The sequence below is a fragment of the Phyllostomus discolor genome, chromosome 5, assembly GCF_004126475.2.
Source record: "Phyllostomus discolor isolate MPI-MPIP mPhyDis1 chromosome 5, mPhyDis1.pri.v3, whole genome shotgun sequence".
Lineage (NCBI taxonomy): Eukaryota > Metazoa > Chordata > Mammalia > Chiroptera > Phyllostomidae > Phyllostomus > Phyllostomus discolor.
The window spans coordinates 86,391,451-86,410,615 of NC_040907.2; the positions used below are offsets into that span (position 1 = coordinate 86,391,451).

General features: G+C 39.6%; 1 protein-coding gene across 1 annotated transcript; it reads left to right on the forward strand.

The window, feature by feature from the left end:
* The first annotated feature begins 18,311 nt into the window (after nt 1–18,311).
* Nucleotides 18,312–18,692, forward strand: LOC114496807 (60S ribosomal protein L29-like). Its single transcript, XM_028512543.1, has one exon. The coding sequence runs from the start codon at nt 18,312–18,314 to the stop codon at nt 18,690–18,692; it is 381 nt and encodes a 126-aa protein (XP_028368344.1).
* The last annotated feature ends 473 nt before the right edge of the window (nt 18,693–19,165 follow it).

Genomic DNA, 19,165 nt, shown 5'->3' on the forward strand with positions numbered 1-19,165 from the left:
GAAGTCCAAAATTATTTCCCAATTTCAGATCAAATGACTGGAAAATGATTGTGTCATTAACAGGTATATGCATATCTTGGGCTGCTACAACAGAATTCTATATACTGGGTGGCTTAAACAACAAACATTTATCTTCACAGTTCTGCAAACTGGGAAGTCCAAAATCAAGGCACTGGCAGACTTTGTATCTGGTGTGGGCTCCCTTCCTGGCTCATAGACATTGTCTTCTCACTGTGTCCTCATATGGTGGAAGGGATGAGGGAGCTCATTTGGGTCTCTTTTTTAAGGCACCAATCTCATTCATAGGGTCTCCAATCTTATGACCTAATCACCTCTCAAAGGCCCCATGGTCCTAATACAATCATCTTGGGCATTAGCTTTCAACATATGAATTTGAGGGGAACACAACATTCAATTAATAGTAAGTCAGAGATCTGTGGAGAAACAATGAGGCATTCCATTGTAGCCCTAGGGAGTCGAAGTGACAGCAGGACACAATGGCCACAGCCTCTACGGAGTCGATCTTAATCACTTCCACTGACACACAACAATTTCTACTCATCATCAAGGACTACCGAAGGTGCTTCCCGAATCTTTGGTTCATTTCTGTTTCTAGTACATCACATAGATGAAGCTACCATCTTCTCTTACCTGAGCTCCTTCCAAAAGTACTCTGTCCCTTCTCTCATCTTTATGCAGCAGCCACATGATCTTTACCAAATGAACATCTAACTTATTTTACCCTCCTATTTAAAAACTTTTCAGTGGTAGCCTTTTGATCATCCTTTTAAAAGATGAAGTGATGCTGGCTACATGCCTTAGTCCATTCCTTACCTACCTCTCAAACCTCATTATAAACAGTGCCAGTTATGTTTCAAATTGTTTCATGCTCTGCCCTTTATTCACATGGCTGAACACTCTCCACCCACCCTGCTTTCTCCACCTTCTAACCCTACCACCCTCTTCCCCTAGTTAGCTCCTAGTCTTCCTTCCAATCTGACATCAATAATCTTTTCCTTGGGGACCTACTCTGAGCCCCTTGTCTACTTTGATTTCCTCTATCATGGCTCTCATGGGATCATGCACCTACAGTCAAAGGAAAAAAAAGGACATGCAGGTGTATTGAGAACAAAACGACATATTAAAGTTTCCTGCTTCTCTGCCAGCTAGGGATATTTTGTTTCTTCTTTCAAGTTCTGACAACAATTATCTTTTTGCAATAACATGAGGGGCAGCCAGTGTAAGTTGCCTGAGGTAGCATATATTTTCCCAAGAAATTAACTATCCAGGAAAGACAAATAAGAATTCTGTGCAGCCCTTTCTGATAGCCATTGTTACAGCTACTCAGTCATGCTAGATCAATGAGTTCATAGTTTCTCATTCACTCCTAATCTGCCTGGTGGTTCCTTGCATTATAAAAAAGAAAAATCAGAACCCGAGTATAAGGATTTGTACTAATAATAAGATCCGCATGGGAAATGATTGTGGGTCCCAGGTTAAAAGATCCCAAAGGAAAGATGAAAGCCTGTGAAATTTCCCATCCACCATCACCCCAGCAGAGTACCTATGGCAAAGAGCTCCATACCCCAGAGTCGATTGGAAACCCCTAATATTTCCTGACCTTCTGCTCCCAGCACCAGCACTGAGTCAACCAGAAGACAAGAAGAGAGAGGCCACGTTTTGTTCCTTAAGAGAGAAATCAGGGGAATGAGGTCACATTTACCTCTGTATAAAATATAGGACCTCATTCAAAGTAGGCCTGAATCAATATTTGCTGAGTACATAAACATTAACTAAAACCAAGCTCATCACTGGCCCCTCTGAATCAGATTCCCCACCCTCTATTCACACTCTGATTTCCCTCATTCTCCCAGGCCTCCAGGCCCTGTGAATGCCACCCCGAAGTAACAGTCCTAATATATAGCTCTGATCATGTCATTCCCTTCCATGGACCCCACTGCTTACACCAATAATTCCAAAGCTAGCTGTACATCAGATTCACCTAGGGTGCTTTTCAAACATGCAGAGACAGTGGTCCTACACTTGAAGATTCTGATGAGTGAAATGTGCCAAACATTTTATATACAATATTCATATTATCCTTTCCACACTCCATGGGTGGTGGGGAGTACAGTCTTATCACCACCGAAGATAAGAAAATGATTCCCTTAGACTCAAGTAACTTGTCCAAAATCACTTATTTAGCAAACTGTAACTCAATACCAAGCTTGTTCCTCTGTTTTATTACATCATATGACCTCTAACCATCCCAATCCCTTACCTAGACATTAAAAAATATGATTTCTAAAATGAGTGTACTGTATTGTATACAAATAACACCTTAATTAAAAAGTCAACATTATCTTCACAATACTTATTATTTTGTGTTTTTTTATACTAGTCATCTTAAGAGGTGTGAAATAGTATCTCATTAGTCTTTAACTTTTGTTTTCTGGTTCATCAGTATATTTAAAGTTATAAGTGTGCCTTTAAGTCCTGTTTTAGCTATATTACGCAAACTCTATCATGTAGTGCACAGGTGGCAAACACAAGGCCCATGGTCTGAATCTGGCCCTCCATCTTGTTTTATCCTGTCCAGCACCTTGTTTCTACCCAGCGGCAGCACTGAGCTCTCGCTTAACTGTTAAGGAGTAGTTACATTTATAGAGTCCTAAAGTTACCTTCAGCCCTTCGAAGGCACTGTGAGGCTGATGCAGCCCCAGTGAAAATGAGTTTGACAACCCATTGTAGTGTTTTATTTAGTTCTAAATATTAATATTTTTAACCAAATGTTACTTAACAATATTATCTAGTTTCTAAACATGTGGGATTTTATTTTAGCTATCTTTTTAAAAACACTAGTTCTATGATTGTATTGTAGTTGGAAGCCATTGAATGGGATTGATTCTTTAGAATTTCCTGAAGCTCCCTTTATGGCTTAATAAATGGTCTATTGTTGTAAATATCCTATGTATGTTCCAAAAGAATGCCTTTTGTTTATTTTGGATCTACATGTATTCTTTAAATTGTAATTTCACCTCATTCATTTATATGCTATTTTTATTTCTATTTGATCTACATTCTTAGAGGTGCATGTTGAAACACCTCCAACTGCAATTGATGATTCATGTATATTTTCCTATTTATTTATTGGACGTAGTTCAAGATTGTATTGTTATATACATGGATGTTTATAGTGATTATACCAATTTTCTACTGTTCTTTAAACATTTTTAAGCTGAGAAATAATGTACATGTGGAAAGCTGACAAGCATACTTATATAATTAAGAAAATATAAAGTATGAATACTTATAAAGTATTCATAGACTCACTACTAAGGTCAAGAAATAAAACATTGCCAACAATTAAAAACAAAATATAACAACTACAACAACAAAAATTTTGAGTCACCTTTCTAGACTTTTCCAACAGTAATCTACCTTCCCCACCAAGCCTTCCATGCACCACATGCTTCTTAGGGATCAGGGCTGCTCACACCTTAACTCAGCCATTCATTACTCCAGCAATCTCCACCCCTCTTCTTTCACTGTGATTCATATTGGGGCCCCTTTCCCCACCCCCACCTGCTGAAAACCTAACAAGGCTTCAGACTGTCAAAAAAAATGGTACCTCTGTGGAGCTTTCTTTCATTCTATCCATAACAGGGAATCTCTGCCCCTCCCTTCTTGGTATCTCTACAACTTAGAAAAGAAATTACCCTTCAGCCAGTTTCCGTATTCTCCTTGTATTGTACTTATTTTCTTTGTCATCTACCAGACATAGGCTCCCTGAAGGCAGGTCCAGGGTCTTGCCGCCTGAATTTCCCAGAGGTTCTGATTCAGCATGAGGCATATGGTTCAGTGCTTAATAAATATTTTTGCATGCTTTACTCTTAAGTCTCCTCAGCCAAAGACTCTAAATGACTTAAATAATAAATAATCAGAACAAGATGAATAAATGAATGACTGAATAGAGGAGGGAATCAAATGGCTTTCAAGGTTTGCATAACATCCCCCTCTGGATAATACATTCAGCTACTTCTTCCAACAGGCAGCTCTGTTCCACTTCCTGGGGTCCCCTCCTGGTCACACACACACTCATACATACACACACTGTGCTCCTGCCTTTATTCTTTGCTCCTCCCACGTGGAAGTTTTCTTTCTCTATTCCCGTTACATTCTAACCATTCTTCTAGGCCCTTCCCATGTTCACCTCCTCTGCAAAGCTTCCCACACCTCTGCTCTCAAGTCTTCAGAGCCCCTTCAATCTTAACATCTGATTGCTTACCCATAGCTCCTTGTTTTTCTTCTTCTCTCCTCGTGAGTTCTCTCATACTCTGTGTCCTGACACACTGGGGTCTCCTGAGATTTCTCCTTAATGGGAGCAGAAGAACCTCTTCTCCCCTCTCTGACCTTGCCTTATAAGCTATGTCTTTCTCAGTGAGGGATCACTAGCCTGGTGTACTTGGTGGCAGGGTCCAGAGAACAGGACCAAACAGTGCTCAGGTTAAATCAGACACTGAGGCTGTTTTCTGAAAATCTTCCCTGAATAATCATTCTTAGTGTGTATGGCAGTTTGTCTCTTGGTTTGGAGAAAAGAAGTACATGACCAAATTGGCCAATGAGAGCCTCCAACTGAGGCTACAGGAGGGCAAGCCATCAACGCAGTATAAAAGAAAAAAATAAGTTAAGTGGAAGCAGTCCCTGCTTCCACCAATTTTAGGGGTTTCAGGCTAGGAGCATGTGGCAGCAAGAGAATCAGAATTCTGCACTCGAGCAATAATGACTTTGTTACCCCAAGTCGTTGGCAGACATTAAAGTAATTTCCATCCATGTAGGGTGGAGAGATGCCAGAAATTCTTTCCTAATTTCTTCTTGGGCAAGGCCATTGGCAGGGTCTCAAGGGTAGTGAAGAAGATAGAAAGGGTTGGGCCTACACAGGTGGCTGCCATCTCCAGTCCCAGCAGTTGTGTCTTTGAATAGAAGCCCAGGATAACCCTGGGTGGGTGGTGCCACCCTACAGATATAACTAAAGGGCACTTATGACCAGGACAGCTTCTGATGCTGGGTTCTCTCAAGCCCTGTGTATATCACACTGGGATCCTCAAGCCAGGGCAGAAAGAGGCTTTACTCCCTTTATTTATACAAACTCATTGACACCTAGAACAACTCCACTAGTCCCCAAGATGGGAAGATTTAGAGTGTTAGAGCCAGAGAACTTTATCACTTAAAATGGCTCCCCTTTACAAGAAATTGGATGTGAGAACAAGTAAAAGCATTCACAACTCATTTGCTACAGATATCTAAGCCATGAGAACCAACAGGGAGGCCTTCCTTGTAGTCTTAGCTCTACCACTTAGCCAGTATGTGTGACCTTGGTCTACTCACTCAGCTGGGATGTGGTTCATCATTCCCACATCTGTAAGTGAGAAGATCAAGATAAATAGCCCCTGAAAATGGACTTGACAATTCTCTAGTTTCAAACCCTTATTCTATAATCAGAAAGCAAGGGCTATGATCACACAGCCAGTTAAGAGCAGAGCAGGGCTGGAAACAACCTCCCCAAGTCTGGTGCTTCCCTGCCTACAAAGCATCTCCATTTCTTGCACTCATGATTCCCAGTCCTGCTTTTCATAGGAGCTGTGAGAGAAGGACCCTCGAGCTATAAGGCTAGAAGAGAGCTGGCCCCCAAGATGGTGGCCTGCATTGAGTCTGTCACCTCCAGATGCCAAGGAAAGGCCTTCCTGCCCCCTTGACAGGGCTCTCCCACAGAGCTGACAATGAGTCAGATTCCACCAAGGGGATGATTAAAGGCAATTTGACTATCCATACTATTTGAGCTTCTTACAATCAAGTAGGTATTCACATATACTTAATTAAAAATTGAGTACAGACTCTTCAAAATTTTACCATTAGATTCCTTTCTTTTGACTTAACTACTTGAATGGTAAAACACAAATATCCTGCCTAACACCTTAGAGAGCGCACGTCTAACACCTTATGGATAATAAGAACAGCTAACATTTATTGAGAGCACACCACACACTGGGGTTGTTGTAGCTATCATTTTATTCCACATTTAGGAGAGTCTATGAGACATGTGTGGCTATTTCCAGCATCTTACAGATACACACCCTGAAGGCTGGCAAGTTAGGTCATTTGTTAACACAAAGAAAGTATGGAGCCAGTACACAAACTCATGTCAGATTAACTAGGCGATTCACATCTCTAACCCCTACACCATATTGCTTCCCTGTGCATATTTATACTGGGTGTTAATATGTCTCTAATGCCTTTTCTGAAGTAAGGTTTTGACAGAGGAAACAAGATATGAAAGTTCGCTAGCTTCAAGAGAACATCTGACTGTCTGGGTTCAAGTCCAAATTTCACCACTTACTGTACTACTTCAGGGAAATTCACTTCTATGAATGCAATTCCTTATCTGTCAGATAGAAGTATGGAATTTGGCTCACAAGACTGCTGCTGTGAAGATTAAATCAGAGAATACATGCCCAATGCCTGGTGATTAATGATTAATCTCCCAATAAGAATAAGTTAGTGTCATTATGCTTCAGAAGGAGAAAAGCCAACCTGGGCTCCTTCACAGCATTGCTGCTGGTCAGCCCTGAACAGAGGGGCCGTGCTCCACCAGCTTCTTCCGCTCTCAGCTGCCCTGGGCAGTCCCTGACCTAGAGCAGAAAGGCAGCTTTCAAGAAAAGCTCATTTGATCTCAAATTAAAATATAACATAAAAGATCTGGAGCCATTCATAGGAAGCCCAGTTAGGACACATGATGTGTTGGGGGCTGTTATCAGCCCCTTAGGGTCATATCACATGTTCCTCAGCGAACCTCATGGTAGTCAGGAGTGCAGAGCCATGCTGACCCCCACAGAATTCCATGAGTGCTCTGACTGGTTAGAGAGACCTCAGTTCTCCCAGTTCCCTGTGTCAACAGCAGTGATCTTGATGTACCACCTGAGTTAGGGTTCTCCTTAGCTATATATGACATGAGTTAAGTTTTCAGAAGAAGTGTTTTAAAATGGAGGTAAATAATCTTATTCTTTTTTTTTATTTATCCAAAACAAATTCCAAAAGGTATGGACTTTCCAGAACCACCTCCAACTACATGCTTCTATAAGCCCTCTGCCACAAACATGCCCCTCCACTCCCTGCTCTGAAAACCTACCACGCCTTCCCAGGCCTCTATGCCTTTGTTCCTGCTCTGCTTAACTCAGAATGAAACATTTCCTAGCCTCCGTTTGAGCACCTTGTTACATTTTCTTCATTTTCAGACCTTTTGTGTAAGACACTGGTTAGGTACTTGTTTCCCTACTAGACTGTAGGTCACCTGAGGACAAGGACCATCTCCTTGTCATCTTTATGTCTTCCAGCCTTTTAGAAAAGGCCAAGAAAGAAACTGACTTGGTCCTTAAGTTTTGATGCAGACACATTTTCATGATCACAAGTGGCAGCCTTCCAACTCTTACTATGAACACCGGGCCCTGTGGTTTATGTGCTCTTTAATATATTGTAATACTTCATTATACATTACAGGTTAGCAAGATATTGACATCTATTGTTGTGAAGAAAAGCAGGTTTGACGCCTTGAAAAATTATTTTTTATTCTTTGTTATTTCAAATGTGTTGCTACTCTTGATGCAGTGCTTAATAATACTTAATGCTGGCTCACTCACATTGAGTCTGGACCTTGGCAATTAGTTAAATGCTGTGAGTCTTCATTTTTTCATTTACTTTATTAAATTCTTCTTGTTGGGATTGTAATTGCAGTTTGTAATGAGAGAATGCAGAGATCAAAAGAATTTGATGCCATTTCAGGGGGAAAAGCATGTAAAAGAACTGGCAATATAGGGAGTACTACCCAGAAGTTGTATCTGAGGAAGAACAATGGTAAGACCTTCCATCACTTGAACTGGTTCTGATGCAGTAGGGTAGCATTCTTAGAAGCATGCCTTTTATTTAACCATCATGATTTTACTGATATGCATTCAGAGATTATTCGCCATCAGCATTCGTGTTCCACAGTCCTCACACTGTAGCAGTTCTGACACCTTGTCTGGCAAGCTCTCCTCTCCTTCCATTCTCTTTACATCTTCTCCCATCTGGCTTCTCTACATTAATACTTGTGTAGCTTTCATCCTGTAGCAATGGTTACTCTCGTGTCTCTTACTGCTTTCTTTAATAACTTTTAATGGCCTAAGAAATAGTTGGCTGGGTTCCATTTTCCACTTCCTCCAAGTCAAACGATAGCACATCCTACACCCTATGTTTACAAATATCAGAGAAGGCAGAACTAATTCTTTCTGCCTTATCTTCACCAAGGCATGCCTGAGTTAGAATTAATAGACAGGACAAAATAGAATGGGAAAGTGGTTTTCTACTTTGCTAAGAAATAACAAGCCAGCCGGGGGGTTACACCTGCAAAAGTCATCTGACCATTTTTTCATTTATTTACTGTACATGTTTTTTGAGTGCCTCCTATCAGAAAAGCACATGGCTAGGTACTTTGGGGTGGATAGCCTTGAACAAGATAAAGTCACTGCCTCAGGGAGCTTTTATGCTGCAAAGAAAATAAGACTGATGTCCAAATCAACACAGGCAGCAGGAGATACAAGCAGCAGGTGAAAGGTGCCCCAAGAGAGGCACAAACAGCTGTGGAAGAGCAATGAAGGAGAGATTACATCCCATCAGGAAAGACTTGGTGTAGGTCTGAGTCAATTTTAGTAATGATGAGTTTGGAATCAGTGAGGCATTCAAGTGCAAGTACTAGCAAGCAGTGGGAACTTGGGGCAAAAACCAGGAAGAGACGGGTAGATGGGAAGTAGAGTCCAAAGTCATGTTCAAAGAGCTTGTTCTCAGTCCCCTCACTACTGTTTTGACCAAGAGACACTTCCATGTTACAGCTCCCAGAGCCCACGTGCAGACAGAGCTTTAATCTCCCAGTAAAGACACTTCCTGCTGCAGCTGAAACATCCAGGATCAACGGCCAAGGATATCTGCTTAGGCAAAGTTGCATTTTAGTTTTTTTGTTTTTTTTCTTTTGATTTTCTTTTTATTTTTTTTATTTTTTATTGCATTTTGGTTTTTAAAATGGAAGATTTGCTTATTTTTTGGTTTTTTTTTTATTTAAGGTAATACCTGTACATACAGTTTTTATCTAAAAGTATTAAAAAGTTTTTTAAAAGTCATGCATATTCCTATGATACAGAGATGGCGTAGTTTACAGAACCATACTGTTCTACTTCATGCAATTAGTGCAAATTAATATCTGCATATTATTTTATACTTGTGTTTTTTAAATTTATTTTTTAGAGAGGGGAAGGGAGACAGGGAGAGAAACATCATTATATGGTTGCCTCTCACACACCCCCTACTGGAGACCTGGTCTGAAACCCAGACATGTGCCCTGATCTCAGAATCCAACCTGCAACCCTTTGATTCACAGGCAGGCACTCAACCACTGAGCCACACCAGCCAGGGCTACTTGTATTTTTGTAAAAATGAAAATTGGATGATGTTAGACATAACTTTTTGTATTATTTTTAACTAGAAATATTGTATCACAATATTGTACATCTTTGACATGCACATCTACATCATCATTTTGGATTCCTGCAAAAATATTCCAACCCCTTACTGACAGATGACATGTTATTTCCACTTTTATTTATTTTTTAAAATTTTTATGTATTGACTTTAGAGAGAGAGAGAAAGGGAGTGAGAGACAGTAACATCGACCTGCTGTTCCACCCACTGGCACATTCATTTTTTGATTCTTACGTTTACCTTAATCAAGGACCGAACCAGGAACTTTGGCATATCTGGATGATGTTCCAACCAACTGAGCTTCCTGGCCAGGGCTATTTCTACCTCTTTACTGCTTTTAACTAATAGTGTGATCAATGTTATTGTATGTTCATCCTTGTGTGTGTGTCTGGGGTTTTTTCCCCTTAATATAAATTTTTAGAAGTGGAATTACAGAATCAAAAGATATGTTTAACTATATCAATACTTTAGACAAAATTGTTTTTAGACAAAATTTAACATCAAGCAGTTTCAACTTTGGCCTCATCTTACCTGCCTTTTAAGTACTTCTCACCTGTCATGTGATACTCCCTCCCCATCCATACACCTGTCTTGATGCTCATTCTTGCAAGGCCTGACCTAACTATTGGCTAATCACTTTCATAAGATATTCATTTTCATGGCTCTTAATGGCCTATTTTTATGGACATTAAAATGACTTCTAGAGCCAAATGAATGAAGCTATAATGAAGACAGCAAAGACAGGAGAACTATTATGGGGTGACCCTTGAATGACACGTTCAAAGAAGACCATTATTACCGATGCTGAGGCATTTTGAATTAAAATCAGATAATGTTTCCATATGCAATGTGAAATTTCCTTGATCTTTTTATTATCACAATCCTTCATTGAAATGGTCACCAGAATTTTCATTTTGAAAATCTCTTGTCACTTTCTCCAGTATACCTCCCATTGCCATCACAGAGAAAGAAAATTTTTCTCTGCTACTGAAGAAAACTAAGACTTGGACAAAATCCTCACCTCTGTGTTTGTCAGAGTCACGGGTCCTTTGGTTTCCATACTCCTTTGTGTGGTGTATTTCAATGGTAATAGTAACACAGGATTATGGCCCAATAATTACTAAATCCATTAAACTTAAACCCTACTGCATTATCAACAACATCACATCCTAACCTTGCAAAATACATCTGCGGGAAAGCCACAGTAGTCAGGGGGAGCTTTACTGCAGGACTGAGATCCTATTTCACATACTCACATTTCTCTGAAGAAAAAAAATGTTGCTTGTAAACATTGAGTCAAATTCTAAAGCATCTCACAAAGTTACTAAACAAAAGGAGAATCTAGTCTTGAAAATTTAGTCTCTGGAGATACAAGATGGAGGCAGAGTAAGTGGAAGCCACTCAAACCTCCTTCCAGGACCAAACTGGAACTACAATTAAATTATAGAAAAATCATTCTGAAAACTTAGTCTAAAAATACTTTCAAATATATGTAATGTAATGTCTTAAAACCTAACCAAAATAAGTGACTACTGATTTTTTTTCTTTCCAATGATTTATTTGAATTAGTACCTTTCCACTGTGAAATTTGGATTTTCTATTATTCTCTTACACATATTAGGCATACAATAAATGTTTTTTATAATAAACTAAATTTAATACATTTAGATCAATATCTTTCATACATTCCTTATTGTAGTTTATAGTGGAAAAACACATTAACAACAGCCATTTCAGTGTAGAGATAAGGGAGCTTTCCTGAGCTACCTGAGGTAAGTTATTAATTAGAATTTAACCACAACCAGTATTACCCATTTGTTTTAAATAATTTTTTCAACTCTCAAATGAGAACAATGATTTTGGGAGCAGAAGTAGATCAAGAAAACTGAAATAAATGTCAGGGGTAAAGGGATACATGTTTGAAATTCTGGCTTCCTGCAGTGAATAGTCAAAAGCTCTCCTGCCTGAAAATATCTTGACTTGAAAAACATTTAGACGATGATAGATTTTTAAGCCAATTACATTTTCTCCTCCCAAGTAGCCTATTTACTAAAGCACTATGATAGCTGTTACTGTTGTCATTTAATAAACATCTCTAATAAAAAATAAAATAATCAAACTCTATTTCAACATGCAAATGAAGAATTCTTCTCAAAATGCTAGATTTGTTTGAGGTTACTGTTTTTCTTTTCCAACTGATCTATCTCTTAAGAATTAATTAAAATAGACCAATAAATGGAAATAGTAACACAAAGCAATAAAATATGCTTTTTATAATATATAAGTATCTTCCCATGTTCTCAGGATACCAGCACACTAGAAGGACAGGAAAATGCCTAAAAGTGTTTTCTCAAATGAGAAATCATATTCAGGCAGCCCCATTTTTCACTGCAATACACTTTGCCACTCTACTCATTCAAAACTTCCTAATAAGCACATACACCACTTTTTTGATGTCTTACCAGTTCCGTGTGTGACTATCCCTGGAGAGTAGATTTGAACAGACAAAAACACAATAATGCATGTTCTGTTCACATTACAACAACTTGCATTAAGAAAAACATTTCAGACACATTTTCTCATGTGGGTAATACTCTGTTATTTAATATTATAAAACAACTTTAGCTTAAATATGATCATAGAAATCTTTTGAAAGGTGAGATAATGTTCTTTAAAACCCAATGTAAAATTTTTTAAAATACTTGCTATAGTGACCAACTTAATCTGGTTTGCCTAAAATTGTCCTGATTTTTAAATTAAAACTCCCTCATACCCAAGCAAATGGGAACAATTGGCTACCCTAGTATAAGCAATCTTTAAATGGAAATATTAGAATGGTCAGACCACTCTGCTTAGTTGAATTTAAAAGGCCTTTCTTGATGTTCTGATATGTATAAAGCACTAAGCGCAAAGCAAGAAACAGATGGCACAGGCAAACTGGGTAATTCGAGGTGAGTTTCACAGCCTACTTACAGAGGTGTGGGTAGAGCTAGGGAAACCAAGAAGATGTTGTGCAGTATCCTGGGCTAGCAGTACGGAGACACTGGCAATTGTAGATATAAGGGAGGGAAAGATTATCAGGACCTAGAGAGGCAACTGTTCCATAAGGGTTGCCCCACTAGAATTTGCTACAACCCAGCAAGGAAGGAACCCAGAATTTCCACTCTTCCCACTCTCCAGATTCATATTGGTGCCTTCCGTTGGCTGAATCCAATTGGAAGGCAGAGAAAGGGAGCCTGTTGATAAAATCAAAGGCCCCATATTCGATTCCTGGTCAGGGTACATACCCAGGTACAATCCCCATCGTGGTATGAAAGGGAGGCAACTTATCGATGTTTCTCTCTAGCACTGATGTTTCTCTCTCTATTTCTACCTTTATCTCTCCTTTCCTCTATCTTTCTATCATCCAGTGAGGATTAAAAAAAATTAATAAATAAAATTTCTTACACAATCATAGTATCATGGTAGGTAATATCTCATGAAAAGACCACAGTTTTCATGGTTATTATTCTCTGTAGAGTGATTTTTTTAATTTTTTATTTCAATTATTTGTTTTTAGAAAGATGGGGAGGGAGGGAGAAAGAAAGGGACAGAACCATCGATCACCTTCCTCTCGAAAGCCCCCAACTGGGAACCTGGTCCGAAACCCAGGCTTGTGACCTGACTGAGAATCAAACTGGTGACCCTTCAGTTTGCAGGCCGGCGCTCAATCCACTGAGCCAAACCAGCCAGGGCTTTAAATTTTTTTATTGTATTTTCTCATTACCATTTAGATCCCTTATACCCCTCTCCCTCCCCATCACCACACTGTTGTCCATGTCCATGAGTCCTTTTCCTTTTTGCTCAACCCTTCCACCCACTTATCCCCCCAACTCACCTCCACTAGCTGTCATCTGTTCTCTATCTATGAGTCTGTCTCTATTTTGCTTGTTAGTTCAGTTTATTCATTAGATTCCACATATAAGGGAAATCATATGGTATTTGTCTTTCTCTGACTGGCTTATTTCACTTACCATAATGTTCTCCAAGCCCATCCATACTGTCACAAAAGACAATTTTTTCTTCTTTTTTACAGATGATTATTATTCCATTGTGTAAATGTCCCATAGTTGTTTTGTCCATTCATCTGCTGATGGGCCCTTAGGTTGCTTCTGTATCTTGACAGTTATAAATAAAGCTGCAGTGAACATAGGGGTGCTTATGTTCTTTCAAATTAATGTTTTGGATTCCTTTGGGTATATTCCCAGAAGTGGGGTCACTGAGTCAAAAGGCAGATCCATTTTCAATTGTTTGAGGAGTCTCCATACTGCTTTCCCTAGTGGCTGCGCTAGCCTGCATTTCCACCAACAGTGCAAAGCTGTTCCCTTTTCTCCACATCTTAGCCAGCACTTGTTTATTGACTTATTGATGATAGCCATTCTAACAGGTGTGAAGTGATATTTCATTGTGGTTTTAATATGTATTTCTCTGATGATTTGTGATGTTAAGCATCTTTTCATATGTCTATTGGCCATGTGTATGTCCTCTTTGGAAAGGTGTCTACTTAGGTCCTTTGCCCATTTTTTAACTGGGTTGTTGGGTTTTTGGTTTTGAGTTTTGTAAGTTCTTTAAAAATTTGAGCCATTAACCCCTTATCAGATGTATCGGCAAATAGGTTCTTCCATTCTGTGGGTTGTCTTTTTATTTTGTTGATGGTTTCCTTTGCTGTGCAAAAACAGTTTAATTTGATGTAGTTCCATTTGTTTCTTTTTTTCTAGAGTGATTTTTTAGATTTTTTTAATGAATGTTTTGAATCTGAAGACTGGATTTTTAAAAATTTTATTTATTTATTTTTAGAGAGGAGAAGGGAGGGAGAAAGAGAGAGAGAGAGAGTGTGGTTGCCTCTCATGTGGCCCCCACTGGGGACCTGGCCCACAACCCAGGCATGTGCCCTGACTGGGAATCAAACCTGTGATGCTTTGGTTTGCAGCCCACGCTCAATCCACTGAGCTACACCAGCCAGGGCTAGATTTTCTTTTGTATGTTTTATTGAGATTACCTAGAGGAGCAATGTGATTATACTGTGGATCAACAGCTAGCCACTTTGCAACACTGCATATTTAGGGATGCACTTTGGAACTGTGTACTCAGGATAGGGATTGTGAAGGAAAAAAGATTAAGACTGAGGTCTGCTATTGGCCACACTTTCTCCTGTACCATGTAATGTAATCCTCAGTGTGTTTATCATTTAATCCTCATGAAATAATAAAATGATAGTTTTACCACTACCATTTAATGTAATCCTCATGAAAAAGTTTTAAAGTAAGTATTCCCATTTGTAGAGTTGAGCAAACTAAAGCTCAGAGAGGTTAAGTCATTTACCCAACATCACAATAGCAAGTAGCAAAGCCAGAGCCATGTTCTCTGTCTCAGCTTCACCAGTATTGTCTATGCCCAGAGCCCTTTACACTAGCCTTGAAGCCATCCTCCAATGCATCTTTTTTTAATGTTTGCATAGGTTTATTTTTTAAACTTCATCTTTATTGAATTTTTTCTATTACTATTTAGTCCCCTTATACCTCCCTCCCCCAGCAATCACCACACTGTTGTCCATGTCCATGAGTCCTTTTTCCTTTTTTGCTCAATCCCTCCCTCTTCCTTCCCCGTTAGCTGTCCTCCTGCTCTCTATCTATGAGTCTGTACCCATTTTCCTTGTTAGTTGAGTTAGTTAATTAGATTCTACATATGAGTGTGATTTTTTTAATGAGTTACTCTAGGAGTCAATTCCTTCCTTTGTAAAATGAAGGAAATGGTAAATAACTCATTGATTGTTACAAGGATTAAGTAATATAATTTCCAAACAATACCTGACATTAAATACCCTGAATTAATATTATTTCCAACCCTTACAATACTACTTTATACAGGCAGACCTCAGATATATTGGTGGTTCAGTTCCAGACCACCTCAATAAAGCAAGTTACATGAATCATTTGGTTTCCCAGGGCATATTAAAGTTATGTTTATACTATACTGCAGTCTATTAAGTGTGCAATAGCATTATGTCTAAAAAAAAGTACATACCTTAATTTAAAAATATTTAATTGCTAAAGAAATGCTAATCATCATCTCAGCCTCCAACAAGTCATAATCTCTTTGCAATAAAGGGAAGCCCAACCAGTTGTGCCTGTATACATTTAGATACTAATTTGAGGAATTTAGGAAATGTATGTCATGAAATCCCCAAATGTATCTGCTCATCTTTGGTCCTTGACACTGAGTTCACAGGTATGAGGTGAGACAAGTTTAACATTCTATTGAACAAAGGGTTTGCAGAATATCATTTCAACCCACTTGATTTAATCCAAGTCAATAAGTAATAAAGTTTATCCCAGTAACATCTATACAAGTGAGGTAGAAATATAGAAATCTTACATGTTTACAGAGGGAGAATTTAAGGGCTCTTCTCAGACATGTCAAAAAGAACTTTTTGTCCATACATGGGTGGATTGGTAATATACAACTCATAAATTTAAGCTCACCTATTGTGAGAAGCATGAATTAGCACAGAACAAAAAGGAAAATGACCAAATCATCCCTCTTTGCACAATTGTAAGCAAGGATCATTTCCTTTTTTAGACCCTTTTCTCCTTCCCTCTCTTCATTGCATCCTTATCCCTCACCTCCACCAAAAGAAATTAAATTTTTCAAGTACTTCCATTTGATGTTGTGTTTAATGTAAGCCTTGAGTAGCTCTGTTTCTCTTTCTTGAATTTTCACTGACAAACTGCTTCCAGCTGCCCTCTGGGTGGGACACCACCACAATAAACTGCAGTGTTTGCTGAGGGTTTCAGCAGCCACCTGGGGGCTCAGTGTATTCAATGAATGCTATTTAGCAAAGCTAGTGGTGAAATGGTGACAAATGGCATAACTTTTTTCTAGTGTTTGTAATTTAGGACTAGTTGGTTTCAGTCTTGTTGGCTCTTTCTTCTGCATTACCAACCTTTTCCACATTTAAAATCTGCTACTGCCTCCCATCTAGAGTTACGGCAGCAGGCTTTGCCCTGCTGACAGAAGCTTCGTTGGTTAGAAGGTTTATATTTTAGACTACAGGCAAGTACTGATTTTCTGGTTAATCCAGGCTTCAGAATTTGTTTATTTTTTAAGTATTTTTTTCAACTAGCTAAAACGTTTTTCTTCGTTAATTTATCACTCCACTCACATAAAATGACTTAGACTGTTACTTCTTTTATCTCCAGTCACACCCGGTAAAATTAGTCTTGTTTGCATATGATTAGCCATGACTGGTCCACAGCTGAGCCACGTTTGCTCTCCAAACAAACCCGGTGGCTTGACTGGTTAGTCGAACCTTGCCTCAGGCTCATCCCTGGACTTGTCACCTTTCTCAATCCTGGAGTCCTTTCCCTGGCTGTAGCTGTGTCTCTCAGAGGTACAGGATCTGTGCACAAGACTCATTAGTCTCAGCTTCCTCCTGTTGAATTTCCTCTCCTTGAACAACCTTCCTCTTTGACCCTTCTTGGTTCTAGAGCACTTCCAATTATTTCTGCTTCAAAGACCTGAGCTGACTATTGGCTGAAGTAAAAAAATGAAAAAGATTAAGAAAGCTGGGCAGAGAAGCCAGTTAATTACATTGTCCAAAATTTCTGAAAAAGAACAGTTTTGACTTCACTTGGACCCTTGCTTATTGAAGAGAAGGAAAGTACATTTCACTGAGGAGTTGTCAAGGAATTCTAGCAAGCCCTTGAACAGAAGGCTTCAGGTGCTGAGGTAGCCTTCTGCTTCTTATTATAAAGAAATCTAAGAACACTTCTCCTTCAAAGAGACGCCATGAGCTGAGGACTCTTTCCATGTACATCATGCCCACTCCAATACAACAAGGTCAGATGGCCATTTGAAGTGAAAAAACAATTTTTCTACAATCCCAGGCAAGCTTGTGGTACAATCTATAGACAACTTGAACCATTTGCACAGTTCCATGCTACCATTAATTTAGTACAAACCCACTTGTACCCGGCCTTTGACCTAATCTCAGTTCTATATATTTTCCAAACCTAATTCCATCAGACCACCTTCCCAGAGCTCTTCTTTCCTCCTAAGTCCAACCTCCATCTTAGTATCAAATCAATTCAAATTAAAGTTTATGTCTGTTGTGTGCCTACTGCATCCAGCATGGCAGTCTGCCACATAAACTCCTAAATTACAACACAGAGTGGCCAGGGCAACAATGGAAGCAGAATAAATCTGCTCCTCCAAACACATGAACCTGCCTCTGTAACATCCTTGTTTCCACCCCTGTGATTCCCCACACATCCTAGATCAAAGATCCAAAAGAGGCCTCGCTGCCTCTTCTTGCTCAGCCATCCTTGTTTGAATCTACTCTCTCTGAAACCTGACTTCACATACGTGCGTGAGCACACACATGTAGGCACACACAATAAAAACTGAAAATATATAATAATTTTTAAAGGAATCTGTAGGATTGGTTTAAAGTGGAAAGAAAATTCTTAGTATCCTTTGAGTTTTGACTTAAAAAGAAAAGAAGTAATGAAGAAAAATGAGGAGAGAGTAGACATTTAAAAAGCACAATAAGCTCTCTTTCTCTCCTGGCCCCAGGTGCTTCAGAAACCATGGATTTTTGGTGCAGATGTGGCCAAATCCAAAACCACACCATACCCAACCAATCCCAAAAATGGCACAGAAATGGCATCAAGAAATCCTGATCTCAAAGATACACATCTCTTGAGGGGATGCACCTCAAGTTCCTAAAGAATGTGCACTTTTCCAAAAAGCACAACAAGAAGTGCCTAAAGAAGATGCAGACCAACAACACCAAGGCCATCAGTGTATGTGCTGGGGCTGTCAAGGTACCCGTAAAGCCCAAGGAGGTCATGCTCAAGATCCCAAAAGGCAGCAGCCACAAGCTCAGTCAACTTGCCTACATCATTCACCAAAAGCTTGGGCAATGTACTGGTACCTGCAGTGCCAAGAGCCTTGGGCTCTGCCAAACAAAGGCCAAGGCCAAGGTTCAAACCAAGCCCCAGGCTCCAGCACCAGCTATGGCTCAGGCTCTCAAAGGTGGCCAGACCCCCCACAAAGGCTCCACAGTAGAGGCCTGTCTGCCAACCTGAGGATGGAAGGACTGGTGTGACCCCTGGACTGCTGTCTGCCTGGGGCTGGTGTCCTCCTATGCTATTTGTAAAAATAAACCCAAGGCAGAATCTGTCAGTCAAAAATAAATAAATAAATACATAAATAAGCAACAAAATGAAAGGAAGGAAAGAAGATCTAAGAAGGAGAAGTAAAATAAAAGAATGAAAGTCAGAAAAAATATATAGGCCAGGAAAACAGGTAGAGACAGTGGGGCTGGAAGGGGAATTTAGTTGTCTAGGGTCATCAAGTGAGGCAGGAGACCAGCAATGAAGGTGGTGAGTACCCACAGTGCCCTTGTGGCACAGGGGAGCATGGGAAGCTACCTCAGACCCTCCAAAAGCTCTCAGCAGACTCATCCTATTCCTTGGCCATCTGTCTCAGCCAGGGACCATGACCTACAGGAAGAAGGCAGTGACACCAAGTTCCCTCAAATGCATGCCAGCAGGCATTC

Bases quoted from the DNA above. Each gene is read 5' to 3' on its own strand.
- LOC114496807 (XM_028512543.1), top strand. From the start codon at position 18,312: ATGCACCTCAAGTTCCTAAAGAATGTGCACTTTTCCAAAAAGCACAAC.